This window comes from Tupaia chinensis, unplaced genomic scaffold (genome assembly GCF_000334495.1).
Source record: "Tupaia chinensis unplaced genomic scaffold, TupChi_1.0 Scaffold000050_1, whole genome shotgun sequence".
Taxonomy (NCBI): domain Eukaryota; kingdom Metazoa; phylum Chordata; class Mammalia; order Scandentia; family Tupaiidae; genus Tupaia; species Tupaia belangeri.
Genome location: NW_006159508.1, coordinates 376059 through 387368, shown reverse-complemented (window position 1 = coordinate 387368; position 11310 = coordinate 376059). Strand labels below are relative to the sequence as shown.

The 11310-nt window shown below is 36.7% G+C and overlaps 1 protein-coding gene across 4 annotated transcripts in view; it reads left to right on the top strand.

The window, feature by feature from the left end:
- Nucleotides 1-1624: 1624 nt before the first annotated feature.
- Nucleotides 1625-11310, top strand: part of THUMPD2 (THUMP domain 2 tRNA and snRNA guanosine methyltransferase) — a gene marked incomplete at its 5' end in the record, with an annotated part of 35139 nt that continues 25453 nt past the window's right edge. For all 4 annotated transcript variants that reach the window (XM_014591304.2, XM_027775222.1, XM_027775227.1 and 1 more), the window contains 4 exon segments: nucleotides 1625-1760; nucleotides 3566-3969; nucleotides 5357-5434; nucleotides 7194-7246. In XM_014591304.2, coding sequence (XP_014446790.1) covers nucleotides 1625-1760; nucleotides 3566-3969; nucleotides 5357-5434; nucleotides 7194-7246 — 671 coding nt within the window.

Here is an 11310-nt window from a genome sequence, read left to right as displayed (position 1 = left end):
CATCCTCCCATAATGTCATTGTCTGTTCATCTACCTATCCTGGTCAGCTGCATTGCTAGTATCTAAGCTATCTGGATTTATTGGTGCCACCTAGGGCTTCCTTAGTAGAGATTCTCCTTCATCCATCTGGAGTAGTAACCTCAAAAATTACCATCCCCAAAGTTTATTTAGACCATGTTAGATCTAAAACAAAAGACCCATGGAATTCAAACTCCCGTGAATGGTGCCTGGCCAAACACAAGGAATACTCCAAATTTCCTGGTGCCTTTCTTCTAGGGGACAAGTTAGAACGATGTTAGTGAGCTCATGGCCACTGCTCAAAGGAACATTTCAGATAGTCCACATCCATCCTGAACTTGAGAGGGTTAGGTTAACTCTAAAAGCTTTAAGATTCCCCCGGGTTCGAGCACCATCTGTCACACCACAGTAGGCTCCCCAGGAGTCAGGGCTCGTTTCATTTTCCTTTCTTCCCCAGCTTTTCCACCTATCCGTCATGTCTCCAGTGCCTATTTCTGTTTGAAGCATGTGTCCTGCTTCTATCCATTATCTGGTTCCCACTGCCAAGCATCTCATCATTCCTGCCTCAGTAATCTACTTCTTCCTCTAGCGTCACATTCTCCGCTCAGTCTTTTATGCCTCTTCCAAAGTGATTTTTTCTGCCAGCTAATTCAGTGCTGTCACAGTTTTCATCCAAAGTCTATAATGGCTGGCCATTACCATCCTTGGTACTCAAAATTTCATGACCATTTATCAGGCTGACCTAAACTGCACCATCCATCCACCTGATGCCATCAATCAGCGTAATACAGCTAGTGTTGCCAAGCTGGCTTATATGGTGGCCAGCCGGGTTTTCACCCCCGCTTCAGCAGCTGCCCCGTGTTTTTTTGTTAGAATCCCTCTTAGATCTCACAGGACTCTCCCCCAACACTTTCAGGAATGTTGGCTTCCATATTAAATGCTTCTTATTGTACTTACAGCTTATCCAGGCATGATACTATCAATTTTTTATTTTCTTCTGGGTTTAATTCCACTTATTATCTTAAAGGTTTTACATTCTAATGTGTGTGGCAGTGGATGTCGGTGACATTATTATTCAGGATATATGCTTTCTGCTTTCTGGTAGACCATAAGGCGCTTTATAAATACCCACCTTGGACTAGACCCCAGTTTATTCTGATGTGTGTGTTATACATTGCTTTTTGCCTGCTTTTAAATCGCGGAGTGAGGTTTGGTAATATAATTGCTGAGTGTTTTGTTTTGCTTTCTAGTAGTGTGTGTGTGTGTGTTTGTGTGTGTGTTATCAGGTGTAGCATAACACAGAAATTCATGATTTTGGTCAGCATCTTGTGTAACCTTGTACAGGTTTTTTTTAAACCTATCTAAAACTCAGTTCTCTAATATGTAAAATGGAGATGATAAAATCTACCCTAGAGGATTGTTATAAGCACAACAGGGAAAACAATGTGTATTCAGAGTGCCTAGTACAGGGTCTGGCCAATAGTGGATGTCTCTGAAGTGGTTATTGTTCATCTGGATGCCATGTTTTAAACTGACCAAGGAAGGAGAAAAGGAAATGATTTTTACTCTGACATTAATGACTGTTGTTTTTTTTTTCTATCTCTAGGTTGAATATATTTCAGGGAAGGTTTTTTTTACCACCTGTTCTGATTTGAATATGCTGAAGACATTAAAATCTGCAGAAAGATTATTTTTGCTGATTAAGAAGCAGATTCCATTTACTGTTTGTTCTGTAAGTAAAGGTATGATGCATGCCTATTGCTTTTACCCATAATATTATACTCCAGAGTTTTTTGCCTGATCGATATGTAGCCATTTTACATTTTTAAGAATCATTTATACATGTGGGATCATTAATTTTGTATTTTTCTATATTTCCTGACTATTATCACCTAATTATAATAGAATATGTCTGTCTCTTTGCAACATGCTGCCTGTCTTCTGAGATTTTGGTGTGTGTCCTGAGACACATGTCTTTTTTGGGAATTATGATCAGGTACTTTCTCTAGACATATATGTATATATATATATGGTCAGTTGCATTTATTTGGATTTAGAAACATCTAACCTCAAATGCATTATTTTAATAGTAAATTGGTGAAAACTGTCACCTTGTAAATTGTAACTGAGGAATGTAATTGGAAAAATACTTATTGTAAAATTTCCTATTTCTGGGACCATAAATGTTTTAAGTTAACTTATCCCCATTTGCAAAGCATTAGAGCTAAAGGGAGTTTAAGAGATTTCTTGTCCATGCCCTAATTTTGTAAATCTGTTGCTAAAATAACTTTAGAGTTCTGATGGAAGCAGCAGTACAGGTCAGACCCAAGGATTTAACACTACCTAAAACTTCCCTTCGATTGCTGGTTGTGCACAAGGAACCACGTAGTTTCTATAGTAAACAGTAAACTTATGTCAAGAAAGATATGAATGGCAAGAAATTAAGATCAATCAAAAATAAAATTTTTTAAATCAAGTCACAAAGTATTAAACTATGGGTCAGTACAGTTTCATCCTAGTGTTCACCATGCACTCATCCTTTGGAACACACAGTAATTCCTTTTGTTTCATGGTGATGACCTTTGTACGGCAAGAAAAGATGAAGTTCTACTAAGTCAGCTGGCAGTCCCTAAGTTGTGAATGTGTGTGTATCTGAAGTGGTACCTTATGGAAACTCATTTTTATTTTTTGGAGAGATTTTTACTATAGAGCGTGTATACTTGACAGACAGAAAGCGAGAAAACACCCTCTGGGAGGATGGCCATACCACAGTCCCTTCTCCTCCATTCTCCTCTTGGGATTTTGGGCATGCATGCACATGCACCTATTGGGAGTTTTAAGCTGCTGGGCCCAGGACTTATACCATTGTCGACTACGTGGGAGTCCAGCAACATAACCATTATGCTACCTGCTGGTCCCAGTGGAAACTCATTTTAACATATATTGCTAGTATTGTATGGGCTAAAATGAAATAGACCCGAGATTCAGCAACTCTGTTTCCCAGCTCGGTTTTGTGATTTATTTATTTATTTATTTAAAAACCTAATTTTTATAGGGAAGATCATTATTTCAAGATTAATGTATACTTTAAGTGTTATGTGTATATTAAAGAAATACATATGATATATCATAGGACAAGTGATCTTGGTAATTAAAGAATTTTAATATTTTTAATATTTTATTATCATTATCATTATTATTAATTTGCTATAGGGCACATGCACTCATGAGAGAAAAAGTAAGAAAGCAAGTCACCAGGTCCGGGACTCGAACCACAGTCATCCATGTGTGAGTCCAGTACCTTAACCACCATGCCACCTGCTGGCCCCAGAATTTTAATGTAATTTTGATGCTGTATTTACAGTATTAGAAAGAACTTGATTCTGCCCTACATTTCCATGATAAATTTTATAAATTCTAAATTAAAGTGTAACAATTTAATAAAACTTTTTTTAAGGAAATAAACATAATGTAATTTAGGAGTGATGATGTAATAGATGGTCTTTAAAACTTCAGTATGGAATAAACTAAGATTTTACTTATTTAGGAAAACCACTGAATGAAATACAAAGACTTATAAATGACGATCCAAGAAGTTGGTTAAATGCCATCTCAATTTGGAAAAATCTTCTGGAGCTTGATGCAAAAAAGGAAAAACTTTCAGACACAGATTTTAAGTCACTAAAAAGAAAGCTGGAAAAAAATGAAGTCATCGATGCTAAAAAATTTAAAATAGAACAAGCACAAGAGAGAGAAGAGAATAGGGAATGCCAGCTTGAAAAACAGCTCGAAGAAAAACTGGAGCAAAGAGATTTTCCTGCGGAAAGAGGAATGTTTCAAGAATTTCAGAATGACGCAGAGAACTCAGCTGATAATCACAACCAGGAGGACTTGACTTTCAGAGTTTCTTGTCGCTGCAGTGGAACTATTGGAAAGGCCTTTACTGCCCAGGTATGCTTACCTCCCAAGTGGAGTTCCATTTTCTGAAAGAATTCATTACTCTTTAGATTTTAGATAAGATCCAAACTTCTCACACAAGTGGAATCAAACAGATAATTAGGCCTAACCTCATATAATTAAGCATCCTTAAAAACTCATTTCCTCAGCCAGCTGGTGGCATGGTAGTTAAGGCAGCTGTGCCCCACATGGCTGATAGCATGGTTCGAATCCCAGACCCAGCAGCTTGAGAAACACTGGGAGTTTTGCATCTGTGCCCAAAATCTCAAAAGGAGAGGACAGTAGCAGAGAGGGGATTACCATTATGGGGAATGATTTTTCACTCTCTCTCTCTTCAGGTAGTGCACATGTCTTCTGGCAAATGAAAGAGGAGAAAAAAAAGAAATGAATGTGTTTCCCTTTTTAATTTTCCCTCAGATGCTTAACAGGAATAGCATGCTGTTCTATGGAATGACCTTTTATTTTCTGTCTTAAAGTTTCTTTAAACTCGGCCCATCTACAGTGGTGCAGCAGTAGTAGCACACTACTCTGCAATGCTGGAGGCCATATGGAAGATCAGGGTTCAGTTCTCAGGTCTACCTATGCTGGCTGGCAAGGCTTGGGGAATATCGCCACATGAGACCCTATAAAGGGTGCAGCTTTTTTTCTCTTTCTAGTCAAACAAACAAACTTGAAAAAATTTTGAAAGTTTTCTTAAACTCAAAAATTTCTATCACATTTGGAAATATTATGGTCCTAAGCTCTTGCGGTTTGTCTTCAGTTTCTGTGCTCATTTCCTGGTTCTTCTGCACCAGGCTTTATATGTGTTGTCACTAGGACCTGTCCCACAAGTACACAAGTGCACGTGAGGTCTCAGTAGTCCAGGAAAGAGCAAATACCACAGTTTCCATCATGAAACCTTCCATTTGCCGTTACAAAATTCAGTGATATGTAGGGCATTAGTCTGGCTCTGTTAGCCAACCTTAAATTCAGACAGATCATAAAGGTTGATTCTAATGATACTGATAGCGTAATTTTTAAACATTTAGGATTATAATAACCACAGTAGTTTATCTTCCAGCTTGCATTCATTTCCTAAAACCCCAAATGACAATACTTCTGAGGTTACGATCTGGCTATTTCTTATGCCTAAAATTACACAGAGAGAGTACATATGAATAGCATTAATTGCATGGGGTGGTTACAGGTAGGGCAGTTAAATGCAGTCATATTGCCTTGCATAGAAAGTGCTTTAATAATGTTTTAGTAATGTTTAGTGCTTTAGTAACGTTTTAATATTGAAACCTTAAATTACCATCAGGCTTTGTTAGTTTTTGCATATACTTAAACTTAAAATATTTTTATTTTTGATAGTCTTTTTTGAAACTTACTGCTTTTCCAGGCGGTAGGAAGAGTAATGGGGATTGCCCTGAGGAAGCAGTTTGGATGGAAAGCAAATCTGAGGAACCCAGATTTAGAGGTAATGAATATTTGTTCTATTTTATGTACTTACAATCTATTCTTTTTTTTTTAAGTTTTACTTGTAACCTATTCTTTAGAGATTGTGTCATCTATTCTTATACTTTCCAATTTTACTTAAGAGTTTTAAAAAGCATGTTCATATGAAGCCACAGACTTTCCTCTGTATCAGTAGAATAGTACAGATAGTTTGGTTTATAGTTTTCAATGTGAAAATGTTTTATCTACACTTTATAAAAAGACTTTCTTGGTATGAATCATTGGTCATAGTTGCAGAATAAAAAAATATTTATTATAAGGCTGCAGAGATGCTTTCCACAATCTCTATAATACATATCAAGGCCTAGCTAATGGTAAACATTGAATAACAACAAAAAGCCCTGCACAAAATTCAATAGTATGTTAATAATTCTTCGTTAGGGTTAAGGATTATTCTGTACTTTTTCTCTATTTTCAAAACTAATAAGGTTATGGTATTTTTAATTGGAACAAACAGAGAAATAAAAAAATATTCCGTACAGGGGCTAGCAGGTGGCATGGTGGTTAAGATGCTGCACTCCTACATGACTGACTGCAGTTCAAGTCCCAGACCTGGTGGCTTGTTTTCTCCTCTCTCTCTGTTTCTCTCTGGTGTGCTCACAAGCTTTGTCAAATTTAACAAATAATAATAAATAAAATTAAATAAGTAATTCTTTTTGAAAAAAAATTCCTTACTGTTCATAAGATGATTTTCAAAAAATAGCAAATTTGAAAATTATAGCTCGATGTGTCAGTTGATTAAAGAATTAATTGGCCAAATGGAGTTACTCTAGATCATTCTTTTCTTGATGAAAATTTATCAATATTAGAATAATTTTGATTAAACTGTTTATATTAAAAATTACCTTGGGGCAAAAGTATGAAATCAAATACTCTTGAGATTGAAAATAGCAGTTGGAGTATTCCATACGTTTTAACAGACCATAAAGTAATAAAGATTCAAACTTTTAAAATATGTACAGGCTACTAATTATAGCTTGAGGCATTTTCATCTTCTTCATGGGCTAACAGAAAAAAAGGAAATAAAGAGAGACAAAAACTCACCTGCAAACAATAAAGAAAAAGGCATCCTAGCTACCATGTATCTGCCCTAAAGAAAGTTTTTTCTTACCTTGTAAGTATTCGTAACCTATACTTAGCACTATGTGGCTTTAAGTCTTTTTTTTTTTAATTATTTACTCAATTTTATTTATCATCATTGTTAATTTTTAATTTTCTACAGAGCATATGTGTTCACTAGAGAGAGACAGAGAAAGAGAAAATAAGCCACCAGATCTAGAACTTGAACTATAGTTAACCATTTGGGAGTCCAGCGCCTTAACCACCACACCACCTGCTGATCCCATGGCATCAGGTCTTATTTGAGGTTAGATTTAGGAAACCTAGCCCAAAATGCTGAAACATCTGACTCAGTTACGATAATTCAAACGTTCTCTGGGAGAACATTGATCTTGACTTCTTTATAACATGATTCTCCAAATGACTTGCATATCAGATTGATACCAAACTTTTTCTATAAAATGTATTTAAGATTTTATTTGCCTCTGGTTGAAAAGAAAAAAAAAAGATTATGAAACACTTCTTCCTATTTGACAAATGAGACCTTGGAATTTTTTTATTGTAATGTGGGTCATATAAGTTGCAAATGGAAGTTTCAAGTTGTCAGTAATTTGGTAATGTCATTTTCTGTTATGTTCTAATGTCTGTGTTTGTTTTTGCAGATTTTCATACACCTAAATGACATTTACTCTGTTGTGGGGATTCCTGTGTTCAGGTAGATATGATAGTCTTAAGTTTTGGGTTCACCCTGTAGGAGAATATGAACTTTATGCTTTTTACTCATAATATACAACATTGGTATACCAAAGGAAACTAAAGGCAGAACATTTGAATTCTTTTTTTTAGGAATTGTTTTATTTAACTTTATTTATTTATTTATTTTCATTTGACCAGAGAGGGACAGAGTGAAAGGGAGAGAAAGGGAAAGTGAGAAAGCAAGCCAGGTGTGGGACTTGAACCATGGCCGGCCATGGGGGGAGTTCAGCACCCTAAACCACCATGCCACCTGCTGGCCCCAGAGCATTTTAATTCTTTGTATAAACCAATTAAATGTTATGGAACTTAGTGGAAATTATTTGATCTGATCAGTTAGAGCTACAAAAGAATTAATCAGTAACCCACTGATTACGTGATTGATATTGAAAATTATGCCTAATTATTTCTACTAGTAAATGATTTCACAAACCCATATTCAAGCTAAAAAATTTTAGTCTTTAACTTCTTGGAGTTTTCAGTAAAAAAAATGCAGCACAGTTCTTTAAATACACCTTGATCAATCTCTAAATTTCATTGCTATTATTTTTTTGTTGCTATACATTATTGCTAGTTCATAAAATCTTCAGGTATCTTCCTAGTCATGCAGAGCACTATACAAGGGTACTTCAAAAAGTTCATGAAATTTGGAATTAAAAAGTACAAGTTTATTTTGCTACAAAAATTGAAATCCATGCTTTTTTTTGTAACAAATTTTCCTTGGACTTTTTGAATATCACCTCTGGTAATAATAAATGCAATTTTTTTTCAAAAATGAGTTTACCGACTTTTATCATATAACAGGTTTCTATGCTGGATGCAATAGAGAGAAAGAGCTGATTGGGTAAAAGTTGTAATTTTCATTTCTTGGCAGCATGTATATATATTAGTGGCATTATCAAAATATTTTATATACATAGCCCTGTTAACATACTATAAAGTAAGTTAAATGCCCTTTTTCCAGGCGATTCTAGGCATAAAATATTTTGGAGATTTTTTAAGTGCTATAGGAATATCACATTTGCCTTACACATATTTATGCATTTGTAAACCTAAATAAGGATGTTAAAAAATTACTTAAGATTACCATAATAGCTTTTATCTAATGGTGAGCTATAGCAGTTGACTAGCACAGTGCCCAGAAGGTTGTAGATGTCTAAGAATGCTGCATGAGGGAATCAGCAGTTAGCATAATGGCTATGTCGCTGGACTCCCACATAGTCAACCACTGTTCGCGTCCCGGACCCGGTGGCTTAAAACTCACGCTGGGCGCGTGTCCGTGCGTGCCCAAGATCCCGAGAGGAGAATGGAGAAGGGATTGTGGCATGACCATCCCCCCGGGGGGGAATTTCTCGCTTTCTGTCTCTATGTGTCTGTCTGTCTGGCGAGCGCACACGCCCTATAGCGAAAATCTCTCAAAAAAAAAAAAAAAGAAAAAGAAAAAGAATGCTGCATGATTGTATTCTTGCTGTGGGCTAGTCATTTGGTAAGCAGCAGCACTGATATTGCAAAGATCATGAGCTAAATAAAATTTCTTGTCACCTAACACCCGTGAGCTCACCATTTCCTCACTGCTCTATCAGTTTCCTTTGTCCTCCTCTACCTTACATGTGCTTCCAGACCAAACCTAACCCGCTCTTCAGAACCTACACTTGAAAAGTTTCCTGTCTGCCCTTTTTGACCCTCAGGCCCTAATCCATGTAAAATATTTTAAAACTGATTGACTATAATTTGCATAATTTTGCCTATCTTACCTGTTAAAATTTCATAATAGGTGAAAGAATGGGGGAGGGGACTGAAAGAGAGCCACATTTCAATCCAGTGTAATTCTTTTTCTCAAGTTTCTTTTATTCCTGATGAAGAACATATATATCCATACATGACACAGGGAGAGACAGAGAAAGGGAGAGACACCTTTGACAGGATTTCATCACACCACAGTATCCCTCCTCCAGCTCTCCGACTCATCAGGATCCTGGGCACTTGCAGGTGTGTCCAGCATCTGCCCAAGGATTGGGGATCTGAACCCATTAGCCACATGGCTTTCTGCTGTCCAGTTCACTGTCTTACCACCTGAACCTTTCTGGGCCACAACCTGATGAAATCATTGATGGTCACCAAGACAAGGACAGGAGAGACTAGCAACACAAGTAAAATATAAAATATAGTTTTAGACGAATTCATAAAGTAGTTGAACAGTTTTAATACATTTGCCTTTAAAAGGGTGAGCTTAATGTGTATAAAATTGAGACCAGCAGATGGTTTAATGGATACGTTGCTGGACTCCCACATGGTCGACCATGGTTCAAGTCCCAGGCCCGGCAGCTTAGAACTCACACTAGGCACATGTGCATGCATGCTCAGGATCCGAGGGGAGAATGGGGGAGAAGGGATTGTGGTATGGCCATCCCCCCAGGAGTTTTCTTTCTGTCTCTGTCTGTCTCTGACTCTCCAGCAAGCACACGTACCTTATACAAAAAAAAAAAAAAAGTAGAAAATTGACTTATGAGGAACATCTCTAGCAATGCTAAGGGCAGCACTAATAATGTATTTAGAATCACAGCACCAAATAAAAAAACTAATGTTTTAATTTTTAACTAAATATAAAAATGCTACATTTCATGCTCTTATTAACAAGTATGTATATCATTTTACATTGTTTTCAAAGTCATTTAATTTTATTATTTAAAATTACTTGAGGGCATGCTAGAAGCATTCAAGAAGTCACGTTCATCAAGTCTCAAATAATAACTGGTAATGTACCTAAAAGTTGACAAATTAAAGATTTGTATCTGAAAATCAAGACTCAGACCCTGAATGAGCAGCGATTGAAAATAAGATTAAAATAGGTGCTCTGTGATAAGTCAGTTTTACTACTTCAGTGAGGGAAGGAAGCGGTCTCAGTGAAGCGTGTGTGTTGGGTAAACAGAACGCCATGCAGGTGTGACAAAAAGGAAGGGGACAACAGGTGCCATGGACAAGAGAAGTGACAGTGGAGATCAGTCAGGGTCCTAGATGGGTGGGATGCCTACGGAGAGTGGTAGAAACATAAACTTAGCAGTTAGAAACAAGGCATGAAGTGTCGTGTAAGCCATGCTAAGCTTGGGTTTTATGCTAAAAGCTAAAAGAATATAAAGCGGGAATGATGTAAGCAGATTTGTGATTTTCAAAAGTGGACAAAAATTGTATTTTGAGATGAAGAGAAAGAAGTCGGGGAGGGAGTTTAAATGGTGAGAAGCGGAACTAAGGCAAAATTGAAGATAAGAAAAAGGAGGCCAGAGTTCAAGAAAAGATTAGGTAGTCTAAAATGACTTCCAGAGTTCCGGTTTAGGCAACTGGTGGAGATTGGTGTCAATCAAAATGTGTAGAGAAAGGAAATTATATTCAGTGGAAAATGTCCAACTAGATGTTTAAAGTTGTAGGTCTGGGTTTCAGGTGACAAGGCTGAACTGAAGATGTGGATTAGGGTCCCTAATTAGTATATGGATGGTAAGTGGCGTGAGATAGATGGAGATAGGAAATGCGTAGAGAGGAGAGTGTATCCCGTCTAACCTGTTACATTCGCAGTACTCCCCTCCATGTACTCCACACATACATTTGAAGATAAAGATCTTGGGGCTCAAGTGACAAGTCTAGGGTGAAGGTATAGAATAGGGTGTCTTCATCTCAGTCATAGATGGTAGGTAAGAGGATAAAGAAGAAATGTATATATTTGGAGAAGAGGATGAAGAACCATCTTTATTTTTGTACTGTGTAAAAGCCAGCTAAAATCTGATTAGAAGAGCATCAGCCAGATTCTAGGAAGGGAGAAAATAATTTTTATGTTCAAGGACTTTATTTCTGAATACTGTCTTCCCCTGAAAGATTTTATTATACTGATATAATGGGACCCTTTGTTGAAGTGCTGTCAGATCAATTTTGCCCATGTTTAAGCAACATAAGAACACGTCCACTTTTGTCATGCATTAATAGCGTTGGCCTATGTAAACTTCTCTAGTAAAAATGTATACGTAATTGTCAGAACTT